A 14,101-nucleotide genomic window follows, 5' to 3' on the forward strand; every position below is an offset into this window, starting at 1 on the left:
CGTCCCTGGTAGTGTCGGACGGTTTGCCCACCGGGCATCCAAGGTCACGCAATGCGACGGTGGAGGTGACGCACAGTGGAGGGAGGGAAGAGGGGAGGTATGGTGGCACCAGGTGGCAAAGTGGCCTCAGGATCAGGGATGCGCGCGGGGTGATGATGGGGGGCAGGATGCTGTCGAACTGAGGGCTGCCGTACGCGCGCGCTCGCTTGTTGGAGATGCGGTGTCGCCGTTCGTCGTGGAGACGAACCTCGGCCCAAAACCTGTCACGTGCCTCATCAACGGCCCGGTCGTGTTCTGCGGCTTCTCTGTCCGATAGGAATCGTTCAGGGGTTGCTCCTAGGACTATTTCTTCGTCGGAGTCCATTTCTGCAGTCAGATTGGTCAGAAACGCGTTATTTCGGGGTGGATGGCGGCTTGTAAGAAGGATCGAGTTGCAAGGACATGAGTTGCAACTCGTTGCAACGAGTCGTGGTGGCGTCGCGGAAGCAAATGACCCTGACGTAAGGGAACATGGCGTATCACAGTCCACCTCATGTACACGTCAGGCTGTGCCTGACCGTGCCTGGAATTACTCGGCGTTGCAGTATTAGGGAAAAGTCTGTAGCGGAATATAGTAACGCCCTAGGTTATCGGGTAGTGGAGATGCGGCACGCCCAAGGCAGCGATCGGTACCTCAAGACCCAAGTCCAGACTCGGGCCGTGTGTTCCACTGGCGGCCGGCGGCATACCCAATGCGGCGAGGAAGACTTTTGCATGATCAACCAGCGCAGCATCCAGCGGCACCGGCACCGGCACGATCAGGTGCGCAGGCAAGGGGGGAGATGGTCCTCCCAGGGTGCTGACGGCTGAGGGACCGGTTGAGTCTCCACCTACTGCGCGCTGGCGCGCTGGAAGAGCAAAGAGAAGAAGCAGGTAAATGTGCACTGGAGGCAAGAGCGCAGGGGCTATGGGGGGACGCGTTGGTGAAAAGTGGGCTTGGGCGAGGTTGGGTGTGGTGGGATGGAGAAGACATGAGTTTCAAGGTGAGCCAGGAATGGCGGAGGGACGCGTCGGATGGGAGCCCTGGTTGAATCGAGCGGGATCAGGAATCTCAGGAGGCAAGAGGTACCTGGCACCTGGACCTGGAAGTCCACGCATCGTCTGGGTCTGTCAGCAGATCAGCAGGCCAAGCTGGCGGGCGGAGACGCTGCATAGTTGTGAGGGTCGCGGTCAGTCGCGTCAGCTAAACGAGTTGAGTGGCTGAGGTTTCGGGTGGCCTATGAGGATTGGGGAATGGGCTACGGAAGCAGGGTACATGGAAAGGGCCTAAGGGCGGTCTCTTGCCGGACGCCAACCCTGTCGGCCTCGTCTCCCCCTGGTGAGTGTCCATCTGTCCGGTCACCTGGGCGCAGGACCCGAGGCCAGAGCACGCAGCCTGCACCCGGCCGGCCCAGCCAGACCTCGTACAAGGTTCAAGACCAACACAAGGCTCCGGCCACTCCGGCCACTCCGCACCACTCATCCACCGCGCACCTGACCCTGGCCCCCGATCCTGCAACCGGCAACCACCTTCCTCCTCCTTGCACCTCTCATTCACCTCCCATTCATTCATTTTCCTCGCTGCTTTTCTTGCCTCCTCTGCCCACCACCACTTCATCCCGTCGCCCTTTCTCAACGCCACTATCCTGCTCCACGCCAGCACCATTGCCTGCCCGGGCGACGACATCCACTGCGGTTGCGACGCTTCCCATTAGCTCGTTCGGCCAACCCTTTCAGCACCCCGCGTCGACTTTGGGCGACTGACACACCACCTGTGGCCGTGGCGTACTCCGGTCCAGGGACTGAGTCGAGCTAGGACCACCGCGTCTCCGAACCGACACTTGCTCCCTAGCGCTTGGCTGACCTCGCTCACTCGCTCACTCGCTCACTTTGAGCTCGCCCGGCGCGCGCGAAATCCTGCGCTCCTGCAATCCTCAACCCCTGCCAGTCCGGCCGGCGCACTCCTTGATCCTCCTCGCTCCTGCACTCCTGGGTCCTGCCTCACGGTTCCTCGCCCTGTCCCCCTATCGCTCTGGCTCTGGCGCCTGCCCTTTCCCTTGCGAAGCACAGAAACCAGTGAACCATCAATGACACCAGCGTCCGGGCATTGTCATCTTCATCTTGACCACTAGTCCATCACCCGCTCCTCGCGTCTCCCGGACTCTTTGTTCTTCTTCATCGTCCATCACCATCACTTGGAACCGACGCCTTGTTCATCTTCGGTCACCTCGCGACACACCACACTCCGCCTTCGTCCACCCCTGCCGACCGTCGTCACTCCTTTCGATCCACACTCTCTTTCCTACGCATAACCAAACGCGCTCGGTCGCCGCTCCTGCATCATTCACCCCAACCGATCTCGCGCACCGACTATCGCTCCCGACCTTGACGCGCGCGCACGTTGAAAAGAGTTTGTTGATCGGCATTTGCCACCCTCGTCGGCGCGCTTCGTGTGCTCGCCGAGCGTTGAGAAACTGCAACCATGACCACAGCCGCTACCGTCGTTGAGTCCGACGCCCAGAGGGCTCACAAGCTGTCTTCCGCGAAGAAAAAGGTGAGTTGTCTTGCGCTGATCCTTACGCGTTCAATAGCTTCCTCAGACTGACACATGTCCGCAGCTCAAACGATACCGCGCCTCAAAATCAACCACGCAGTCTTCCTCATCGCATGCGTCGTCTTCGCCATCGTCCTCACCGTCGAAGAGCTCCAGCGGGCTCCCTCTGCCTCGCCGAGTGCCGAATGGCGCGGCGCTCCCGGATCTGAGTGAAGCGGCAATGGAGGAGTCCATCTCGCAGCCGGCCAAACCCGCAGCGAGCCAGGATGCCTTTAATTTTAGCCAGTCCATCTCTCGCCCCAGACATAACAGAGTCGGCAGTCGCGCTCTTTCATCTCATCGTCGCCAAAACTCGTCCTTCTCGTGGCCCCGACAGGCACCGACTTCGGGCACGTCAGAGCAAGTTAACCGTCCCAGTGTCATGGGGCTCTTCGATGTGCCGCCTCTTGAGCACAGCAGTGAACAGACCGACGAAGGGACTGAGGGTGAGAGTGAAGGACCGTGCAGTTCTGCGGATCACGCGAAGGGTGCACCTCGGGAAATTGTGACGACTCCTGCAACTCCCCCTGCGCAGGCGGGCTGTCTGGCTGGAAGCGACGAGGACAAGGAGAACAACCACGACGATGAGGAGGAGGCGGCCATCAACCGCCTGTCTTCGTTGAGCTTCGGCTCCAAGGCTCCGCAGCAGATGAACACCCGTCGCCGGCCGACGTCCTTCTCGCTCCGCGACACAACGCACATGTCCTCGCACTCGTTCTCGGCCCCCTTTGTTCCCCGCCGACCGCTCTCGGCACGTCTCATGTCGTCCTCAGCTGCTCTACCGGTTCCACTCGATCTCTCGTCGGAACTCAGCAGGTCCACTTCTCCCCAGCCTCACCGCAAGCGCCACTCCCACAATCGGTCCGAGTCGATCTCTCTACCGAACCTCAAGCTGGGAGGTCGACCCACGTCTTTGCGGCTGCCGTCTCCCAACTTCACCAGCGCCTCTGCCGCCTCATCACCGACAATTCCGGCCTCAACGGATCGCCGTTCGTTTGCTCCTACGACCGGTTCGCGGCTCAAGTTTGAGCCGAGTGACAAGGAGAAGGAGGAGTCGCGCCGCCGCGCCCTCGACAAGCTGACCGAGGGTATGACCCCACCCACTGCTCCCGCTTCAAACGTGAGCAAGGGTGAGATCGTTCTGCCTTCGTTCGACGACGACGATGATGATCTGTCGACCAGCTCTTCCCGGCCGCAGTCTGCTACGTGTACGTCAGCCGCATCGTCCAGTCGCCCCTCGTCTCTGACCGTCAACTCGGCTTCGAGCAGCTCGTTTGGCATCTCGTCTCCGTTACCCTGGTCGACTTTCGATGAGGCTGATCGCTGGACGGCTGTCTCGCAGCGTTTCGAAGCTAAGGAGGAGCCACCCTTTTCTGGTTTCAGCTTTGACCTCCCGGAGCCCACTCCACGCCCCTCGTCCGTGCTTCTGAATGGTGGCCTGGGCGTGTTGGCTGAAGAGGATGAAACAGAGTCTGAGGAGGCGGCGGAAGAGGAGGACAGCACCCACCAGCTTGAAGCTGCGCCATCCGACATGACTTTGTCAGCCGACGACTCGACGCCTTCAGCACCAACGCCTTCACGCCTTCGTCAACTCCATCTCGTCTCGTCCGTCTCGTCCTCCGGCCGTCGCAGCTCCAACCCCGATGTCTTGCAAAGCTTTTCGCGTACCCTCGCCCAGTCGCGTGAGACACCGACGAAGAGTCCTGCGGGGTTTGGATCGGCCAGCCGTTCAGGTGGACGCCCTCGTCCTCTGGACACCTCGACGGACTGGTTTGGCTCCACACCCAGCCCCAGCAAGCCTAGGCCCTTATCGACCGGTTCCTACCCGCGCGGCGGCGGTGCTTCGCGCACCAGCTCGATCTCTTACAAGAAGGACGACAGCGGCAGCGGCTCGTCTCGGGACTATGGAAGCTCTCGTGGGGAGGACATGCTATCGCCGACATCATCCATCGACGAGTCTGGATCTACCAGGTCCATGGGCCGTGCTTCGTGTCCGCGTCCCAGGAGTTTAATCCTCGGTCTCACTGGCACGTCGGGCCGTGTGCTTGGAGAAGTCAGCGAAGCCGACGAGGACGGCGACGACGAAGCGAATACTCGCGACAGCTTTGACAGCCCGTTCTGGACGAAGAGGGACAGCCGCGACCACATCGACATGGAACTCAAACGCGATGCTCTTCGGGAAGACGTTGACCTCTGGCGCAAACGCTGCAAGGGCCTGGAAGACAAGTACGAGGCTGAACGTCGGGAATCTGCTGTACTCCGGGAACGCGTGCGCAAGCTGGGCGACCGTCTGCTGACGGTCTCCTCGGCTGCGCCTAGCCGGCCTTCTGCCGCCGAGGAGCACGAAGCCGCTCAAGCTCGCCTCATTGCGGAGATGAGGGAGCAGCTATTCGGCCTGACTGCAGCCCTTGAGCGCGAGCGCAAGGAGAAGGCTGAGGCGGTCGCGCAGGCAGTTGAGCTGCAGGCCATGCTCGACGCCCTGCACAAGACCCCTCACGTGTCGCCCCACCAACTTCCGTCGACGCCAAAGTCGAGGCAGCACATGGCTTCGATCTCTGGTGCCATGTCGACGCCTGCCGAGGCATACGAGGATGCTGATATCTACGACGACGTCGACACCTACGAGTACGGTCTCGAGGCCGGCGCCTACAACCAAGCCTACGGCCACGAGGAAAACCAGGACCCCAACTTGATCCGCATGCGAGGTGGTTGGGGCTTCCCTCAGGGCCCGGTCGACAAGAGCAGCCGCGAGAGCAAGCGTGAATCCTTCTTCGGTCTGTCCCGCGCCCGCCCTGTCCGACCTGCTCCGAGCATCTCTGTCCCCGGCGGACTAGGGTGGGGAACCGCGCAGCCGTCGCCCACGGAGCCAACGTTCGATCTGCCGCCGTTCGTTGTTGATGACAGTAACAGCTCCCTAGTGACGCCCATCTCTCCCACTAAGGCCGTGTACACCAGCAACGGAACTGGCCGCCCCCGCCCCATCAGCGCCATCGGCCGTCCGCCTCCCTCGCTCTCGTCTTTCACGCACACGACCCACACGACATACTCGACCCACTCCACGCACACCTCGCAACCACCGGCGCAGACGACACCGGAGCGCCAGCTCGCGAGTTCGGGATTCGGCCTCAGTTTCCTCTCGGGTTACCTCAGTCGATCGACGCCGCCGCAAGTGCCGCTGATATCCATCACGCCGTCCAGCGTCTCGCCTAAGAGGCAGCTCACGACGCTCGTCAAGCAGTCGCGCAGCGACCGGCAGTACGGCTCTGTGGCGCCCGGGTGCGACATTGACTTCCGACACAGCTGCCGGCGCTGTACCGGCGAGATCATTGAACTCTAGTGGTAGAACGTGTCTCGTCCTCTTGTCAACTGTCCACACACGTGTAACGAAGCCATCACCAACCTATCTCGATACCCGCGCCCACTCGGCGTCCTCGGCCTCGGTCCCTGGTGCCACCAACGCCCGAAAGAGCGCTGAACTCCTCGCCCTCATGACTCTGCGCGATCATGAGCGGCAGAAACAACAAACGGACCCTTTTATCTTTCCATTTCAATATTGATATTGGAGATACCATACGAGCCAGCAAGTCAACACTTACTTCATGTCTTGTGTTATGTACGATCAGTGTAACGATGATGAAACCTAACCCGTTTTCCTTCTGTCCAAGTCTACTTTCTGCTCGTGGTGTTAATGGCGTGAAACAAAGCCGGGTCGCGGAGACGCGGAGCCGCTAAGCTGAGACAATGTAATTAACTAAACGTAAGGATTAGAGGGGTTAGTGCTGTGTCAGATCTCGGAATGAGGCAGGAGATGTACGTGATGCCGAGTGGTCGGGATGGAGCGCAGGGCATGACACCTCACGCCTACTCCCAGTTGCGGCAAGTTGCGCCAAGTTTGCGGCAGACGAGTGATCGCGAGGGATCGCGAGGGATCGCGAGTGAAGCGAGCCCAAGCAAGCGAAGCAGGCCCAAGCAAGCCGAAGCAGGTCCAAGCAAGCCGAAGCAAGCAACAGCCACTCGTACAGAAAACAGTCCACTAGTTCGGGGCATTTTGACGCGCTCGACACTGAGGAACTCCAGCCCTGGGGTGGGGCCAATGGGGGCTGGAGGGAGTCGGTGCCGAGCCTTGAGAGCCTTGGGTCTGAACGCCGAGAGGAGCGCCGAGACGAACGCCGAGACGAACGCCGAGACGAACGCCGAGACGAACGCCGAGACGAACGCCGAGACGAACGCCGAGACGAACGCCGAGACGAACGCCGAGACGAACGCCGAGACGAACGCCGAGACGAACGCCGAGACGAACGCTGAGACGCCGAGCGCTCTAAGTCAGGGAGCTCATCGTCCGCCTGCGTTGTGGAGTCTCACTGTCCACCTCAGGATCAGGGCCTCAGGATACCACGGAGGGACACCGCCGGGGCCCGGGTCTGGAGCGGCGAAGCCCGTGGGCCGCAGCGGTGAGGCTGTGGAGCTGCGGCGCGGCGAGTTTGCGGGCCTGCGGGTCTGCGGGTCTGCGGGTCCAGAACGCTCACTCTGTAGAGACGTAGTCCCCAGCCCCGCACACGGCGTTGCTCGGTGGGGACGCGTGGGGCTGGAATCTTGTGTCCGTGTGTGGCGCCGCGACGTTGCCGCGTTCTATTCTTCGACGACCTGGCGGCGGTGCGATGTCCTAATGTTGGAACGACATCACTTCGCTCACGGCCCTCGCTCTGTGTTGCTAACGATGCATGGGATTGAGATGCTACAAGTTTGGTGTGGATAGGCGTGGCAATGTGTAATGAAGGGAATCTAGATGTTCTATAGTCACAGGACGCGGGTGGGCCATGGGCCTCACGGGCGATGGGATGGATGAGGATGGATTAGAAGGAGAAAATGCCGGACCCGCGGCGCTTGCTTCCTCCGAGAGGGTGGGTGACGACGGCCGCGACGAAGAGGCCGACGGTAAGTCCAATGGCGACGGAGACAAGCTGCTGCGCCACGCTGAAGCCCTGGCTGTACTGCGAGGTTGTGTTCTTGCTTTCGTTACCCTCGGCCGCAAAGTTGAAGATTCCGCCTTGCGAGAGACCGGAGGGAAGCTGCAGCAGAATACCCGTGACCATGACGGGGAAGGAGGCGCCGTTGCTAAAGAAGCGCCCGTAGATGTTGCCGAGAATACCGACCGTGAAGGCGCCGAGGGCGGAGACAATGTCGGAACGTCCACCGAAGGCGTAAGCCGAGAAGTGGTTCACGGCCCAGCCGGCGCACGCGATAAGGACCATGACGGGCAGCTCCTTGGCGAACAACGGCTGCTGGTTGCGCAGTGAGAGTACGAGTGCGTACGCCGGCACACAGAGGTAGTACCAGTACCCGCTCGGGGTCATCTGGTACCACCTGTTAGGGTCGTGAGTCTGGGAGCAGTCCCAGTTCTTGGCCGTCGCGAGACTCTCGCCAAACATCTTGGAGTAGATTTCGGCTCCGATGGAGATTCCGAAACCGAGGAAGAGCGAGTAAATGACCGAGTAGCCCATTCGGACCGCGCCTGCTGTGATGTTGCGCGCGGCGAGCTCGAGCGCTCCAGTCAACACGATGTAACCGGGGAGAATCAGGACGACACCGCCAGACACCATGGCTGTGTAGCACAGTACGCGCGTGCGCGAGAGCACGGCGGCGATCCACGAGATGAGCGTGGCGATGGCGATTTCGAACACGTTGGAGAACAGGTCGTTCTTGGCCGCAAGCATTTGCACGCCCGCCATGATCATGCCGAGGGGTGCACAGACGAGGGCGTCGATGAAGGACGCGTAGAACGCAAAGATGACGATGAACGAGGAGCAGAGACCGGCGATAAGGATCGTCTGCCACCAGTTGTATTCGGGCGGTGAGCGCATGAGGTTGTCCAGCTGCAGCGTCGCCGCCTCGGCCGACACCTTGTCGTAGACCACCATCCAGTAAATGTTATGCACCAGAAGGAGCTTGCCGAGGTCGAGACCCGTCTGCTGCTTTAAGAACTTGACTTCCGTCGTGTGCGTGTTGTCGTCCGCGAAGGAAACCAGCATGACGCCAGGAATGTACACGACCTGCACGTTCAGACCAAGGACCTTAGCCGTGGCCTGAATCTGCGTCTCGAGACGGTGCGAGGGCGAGCCAAACATCATGAGCGCGCGCGCAAGCTGGAGCAGGAACTTTTGCCGGAAGATGATCTGGGCGACGTGGCGGACAATGTACTGCCGCTCCTTTGCCTTGCGTTTCTCGCGCTCCCTCTTCGCCTTGAGCTCCTTGCGTCGGCGTGCCTTGTCCTTCTCCTCCTCGGTCATGCTCGACTCGCGGGTTTTTGGGCGGTACAGCGGAGCGCGATGCTCAACCCACTTCTCTGCCTTCTTCAGGCCAGTCGCAGGAGACTTGAGAGGCGTCGGGACCTTCCAGTGTGCCTGCTTGCTCGTCTTCATCATGATGGGGCCCTCTGCAGGCGTCGAGAGGGGCGCGGTGGGCACCCCGGTCGTAAGTGTCGACATCGAATCGGACGTCGGTAAGCCCTTTTCGGACTGCGTGTTACGCATCGCCAGCATGTCGTCGGCCGACTTGTGGCGGGGAAGGAAGTCTTCGCTGTTGTTCTGCGTCCTGTCCGCAAAGTTGTTAGGCGACGATCCTTGCGGCGGCGGTGAGGAGACCCGCATGGGTGTGCCCGGTAGACTCTTAGTCTCGTAGGCCACAGAGCGGCGGGTCGGCCGCACGGCAGGCTCCTCAAGGTGGTACTTGTCGATAACAACTCCTGGACGACGGGGGTTGATGACATTGGCTGCACGATCGGGAACGAGCGGGGCTGCCATGGCTCCAGTCGAGGCGACGAGGCCACCGATAGTGCCTCCTGCGGATCGCGCACCCTTCGGTCGGTCATTGAAGTGGCTGTGGAACTTGTTGAGCGTTCCGAAGAAGCCCTGGTCGGACTGGGCGACACGGTTGGCGAGGGATTGGGCGCTCTTCGTCCTGTGATGCCTCCCAAACGCTGGCGAGTGGCTTGAGTCCGGCGACGATGTTCTCGACCACATGGACCATCCACGGTGATGATGAGGCCGGACCGGTGTCGGTGCGTGAGGCTCGTGAGGGCTGTGGTCACCCGAGGAGACGGGCTGAGAGGTCTGCATCGGGTCACAAATCTCCTCCCTAGGGGAATCAGTGAACGATGGCGGTCGTGAACTCGTCGGGGTTGTAGCCGCCGAGTTGACGGCTGTCGTTGTCGCTGTTGACACGCCAGTGCCGGGACGGGAGTGGTCGTTTTCGAGAGCCTGCAGCTGGAGCAGCGTGCCCAGTACAGAGGTGGGTCCGCCAGGTGGTAGGGCGCCGGCAGCACTCCTCGTACCGCCGAGATGCGCATCGAGATCGTGATTGGAAGGGTTCAGAGGTCGGTCGCTCGTAGTGGTGTCGGTGCTCGTCCGGGACTTCTCATTAACATCCGCAGACTGACCGTTCTTCTCGGCATGGTCGTCACCCGAGCCCTTCCTCTTGACGCTTCCGCGCATCACACGTCGTCGAAGGCCGGCCCATCGTCCTGTGTGGGCGCGCACAATGTCATGGGCCTTTGCCAGATCCTGCGCCGCTTGTCCTGGCAGACCGTCCGTCTCTCCCAGCGGGACATAGTGGTCGACGTTCTCACGGAGAGGGTTGTCCAGGAGGTCCTGCTCGGTGTTGTGCTCACCCTCCTCGGCGTCGGGAGCACCATGATGATGGTGGAGTTGGAAGGGGTGGCGATGAGCAGCCTCAGCCTCGCGCTCACCGGCGACGTCTAGTCGATAGTCGTAGTCTTCCTCGTCTGCATCCCCGGACGCAATGTCGCTTAGGTCAGCGGACGAGACACCGGAAGCAAGGGACAGTTGGCTCGGTCGGTTGCGGCGGCGCTGGAAGCGCTCGAGGGCGCTGTCGACATCGGGAAGATTCGACGGATGGACGGTGTGGGTGGCAACACCGTCAGAGTCGGCGCCGAGATTCTGGAGCTCGTGCTCCTCCTCGGGCTTGGGCGACGAGGACAGCGGCGGGAGGTTGACAATGTGGTCAGTCGTCCACTGCACACGACGAGCGGGTGTGCGTGATCCGGATCCACCGCCCGAGTTCTGCTGTGTGTGCCCTACGCCGTGTTGATGATCTTCGGGTCTAGCGAGATCATTTTCAGAGTGGACTCGAAGGATCGGCCGGGAAGGTCCAGTCGATAAGGGCCGTGTGGTGAAAAGGGGTGGCGTCTCAGGTGGCTCGTGAAACGGATCGTCCGCTACCATGGCGAATTGGCCGTTTGTGGCTTAGACAATCAGAACAAATGCAAAGAAATGTGTCGCAGAGAGGAGTTGTCGTGAAGGAAGGTGGAGATGGAGCTGTCTTTCTGGAAAATGTGCGGACGGCGACCAAACAGTCCGGGATGTCGTTACGGTACTGCGGAGGGCTTATCGAACCCACTCTTAGACTTTGGTGAGCTTTCGAGTAAATAGGGCGAGCGGTGATCCTACAGATCGACGCAGATCTCGCTCAATCGGTCGTGACTAGTTGCTGGAAGGCGTGTGTTTTAGCGTATGGGGAGGAGCCGGCGTAGTAGAGATGAGTGAGGAGACGGCGCCAATGATGGAGACAGTGCAAGAATGGATGAGGAGAGAATCAGAGCTGTCACCCTGCTGGAAAGCCAGGAGCAAGAGGAGGGAACAGGTATCCACGGGGACGACGCCGAGCACCCGAGGGAGCTTTAAAGGCCGTAAGAATTCCTTGGCGACGACTGTGATTGCGTATCAGCACTCCAAACGCAGGCCGCCGTCGACCTTGTCCTGCGCCGGGCCCCTTCCAGTCCCTGTGGTACCCTAGACACGTGCCGTTCTTACTTTGTACCCATTAAGCAGCTGTCACCCTCGAAAGTAAGCCTCCGGGGACCTTGGGTTCGGGGAAGCATCAGAGCTTAGCATAGGATAGACTCGTGCACAGGGTTAACGCTTCCCCTTGCCATGTCCTGCGGTGCGTCAAAGCGGGGTCAAGGTCGACGTAAGCCGGCCGCCTTCTCTCCGTTCTCCACGCAGGTCGAGCGAGCATCCCCATAACCAGCCTTCGGTTGTTGGCTGAATGGGCAGCAGTCCAGCTGACCTGGGTGAGGCCAGTATGAGGTGAAGTGAACCTGAATGCAGTAGGTCCCCACCTCGCACGACAAGGCGCCGGGGCCATCACCGCAGCAAGTGGGGAAAGGCTATGAATATCGCAGTGTCTGCTAATGACGAACGGTAATCGACGAATAGCATTCGATTAATAAAAAATTCGCGCTTTGCAACCACCACCCAGGTAGCGTCATAGCCTGCGGATACGGGCAGCCCGCAGGGTCAACAGTCACAATGAGGTCACCACCACAGTCGCACCCTGCTTGCCGTGCTCTGCTCGCCGGCACATCGGCGCGCACCGCCGGCGACTGTGCATCGTGCTGGGACAGCTGTCTACCCATACCCCGCAACGCCGCAACCCTTTGCCCACCCATGCACGCCAGGCAGACAGCTCAACCGATTAGGTCAGCTCGATCAGCACGTCCATCAACACAGCCTCGTCAGGAGTCCCGCGTGTCCGTACGCAATACGTTGTTCGCTTGAGGAATGGGGTGCTCTTGGCCGTCGAGGACCCCGAACGGGGCTCGAGTATGAGGCCGAACCCAATGTCCTGCCCCGCATCGGACAGCGCATGGGTCACGCAGTTTTAGAAACAGGCTGTCTATAGAGGGATATCTGAGCAGACAGAGCGGGAGCTAGTGGAAACATATGCGCAGTGTCAGGAAGGGAGGGGCCAGAGCTGATGACAGAAGCGGAGGTTGTTGACGTCTAACCCAAGCTCCAGCGAAGGTGACAGCGTTCCTTCCAACCTTAGCGAAGCAGGGATGCTTGAGCTTAACCGCGCTCGGATGATTCCAGCGACGAATCTTCCACAACGCACAATTCCTCCAAACCGGCACGTGATTTTCTTGGGCTTTGCAGGCCTATGACTCACCCACCGACTCCATGGGTGCCTCGCGCCTATCCTCGAGGTCCAGGCCTCGTCAACACCAGCCAACACTGACGTTGCAGCGCCACGTGGCACGCCATGAACTTCGAGGTGGAACTCGGTTGAAACGCGTCACATTGCTTCGGCGTCGGCGCCCTAACACTCCTCACTTGCTTCTCCACCCCTCACGATCGAGACAGAATAAGCACGATGTGGCTCAGCGACAGACAAAGTAAGTTGGAAATGCGAGCTCGCTAGCTGACAGTGACAGAGATTGGAATGGCGCTCGTGTCATTCGGAGTGGTGTTCTTCATCCTGGGTACGTCATATCGGCGAGGCGCTAACTTGCTAATGGGAACAGGCATCATGCTCTTCTTCGACGGACCTCTCCTCGCACTCGGAAATGTGGGTGTTACGACATGAGGGAAGAGCTGCGCGAGGCATTGAGGAAGAGACAACCAAAAGCAGTATGCGGGCTCTGTCGAAACCGAGCTGTCGTGTGACTCGCACTGCGATCGGTCCGACGAACTGAGCTTGCTATTCAGCGGAGGCTGGCTCACTGTATCGATACTTTGGCCCGGAACGCCTACTACGCCGTCCACCCCTCTTGCTGTTTTTTGGCCTTCCAAGCTGACGACAGATTCTGTTCCTCTCGGGACTGCCTCTCATCATCGGCCCGACGAAGACATTCTACTTCTTCAGCCGACGCGAGAAATGGCGCGGAACATTGTGCTTCTTTGGAGGAATGTGAGTGGTCTTGGAGGTGCTGACGAAAACCGAGTTCGCCTGCAAGGCGTAGTCGTACTTGAAGACCGCAACACCACACGGAAAGCTTGCTTCCCTGCGGACGAGGCTTTGCGATCGGAGCGCAGAACTGTGGCGCTCAGCTGTTACTCCTCACTCCTCCGAGGAAAGGACTTTAGCTGACGACAGTCTCCTGGTCTTCTTCAAGCGGCCCTTCATCGGCATGATCATCGAGTTCATCGGCTTCATCGGCCTGTTCGGGTGAGTCGGTGTCGCGGTGGTCGCATTTGTGTCGTCGATGTGGAAGTGAAAGAACACGACAGCCCGGACCATCGCCTCGATATGAGCACCCTGCCTTTCGTACTGTGTTCCAAGCTGACGGCCAGATCCTTCTTCCCGGTCATCCTCCAGGCGCTCCGTCAAACGCCAGTCATCGGAACGTTCCTGAGCCTCCCGTACATTCGGCAGGTGAGTAACTCCTCTCCAATTCCCACGACGTTATCCTCCGAGGCGATGCTCTGGCAGCGAGCCCCGCGCCATCAACTCTGTTCCGCTGCGCAAACCTGGAGCCAAGCGCGACGCGGGATCTACACAACCCATCGGCCTCGATTACGGCCGAGGCTAAGCTAGGGTTGTGGCAGAGATCACGTTGGTGACGATGTGACGGCATCGCCTCGTCAGCGTGACGACGTTGAAGTCCGCTTCTCCTCACAATACTCCGACACGCTTGTCTCAATCCAATCACGCAGGCACTGACACTTGCAGGCGGCAGACAAGATCGCCGGC

The 14,101-nt window shown here is 60.3% G+C and overlaps 2 protein-coding genes across 2 annotated transcripts; one reads left to right on the forward strand and one right to left on the reverse strand.

The window, feature by feature from the left end:
- Window positions 1-2,500: 2,500 nt before the first annotated feature.
- Window positions 2,501-5,948, forward strand: A1Q1_01885 (uncharacterized protein; the record flags this gene model as incomplete). Its single annotated transcript, XM_014324893.1, has 2 exons — window positions 2,501-2,572; window positions 2,637-5,948. The coding sequence occupies 2 exons, from the start codon at window positions 2,501-2,503 to the stop codon at window positions 5,946-5,948; spliced, it is 3,384 nt and encodes a 1,127-aa protein (XP_014180368.1).
- Window positions 5,949-7,464: 1,516 nt separating this feature from the next.
- On the reverse strand, window positions 7,465-10,851 carry A1Q1_01886 (uncharacterized protein; the record flags this gene model as incomplete). Its single annotated transcript, XM_014324894.1, has 1 exon — window positions 7,465-10,851. One exon carries the CDS (start codon window positions 10,849-10,851, stop codon window positions 7,465-7,467), a length of 3,387 nt encoding a protein of 1,128 aa, XP_014180369.1.
- Between the last annotated feature and the right edge of the window lie 3,250 nt (window positions 10,852-14,101).

Source organism: Trichosporon asahii (genome assembly GCF_000293215.1).
Source record: "Trichosporon asahii var. asahii CBS 2479 unplaced genomic scaffold scaffold00050, whole genome shotgun sequence".
NCBI lineage: Eukaryota > Fungi > Basidiomycota > Tremellomycetes > Trichosporonales > Trichosporonaceae > Trichosporon > Trichosporon asahii.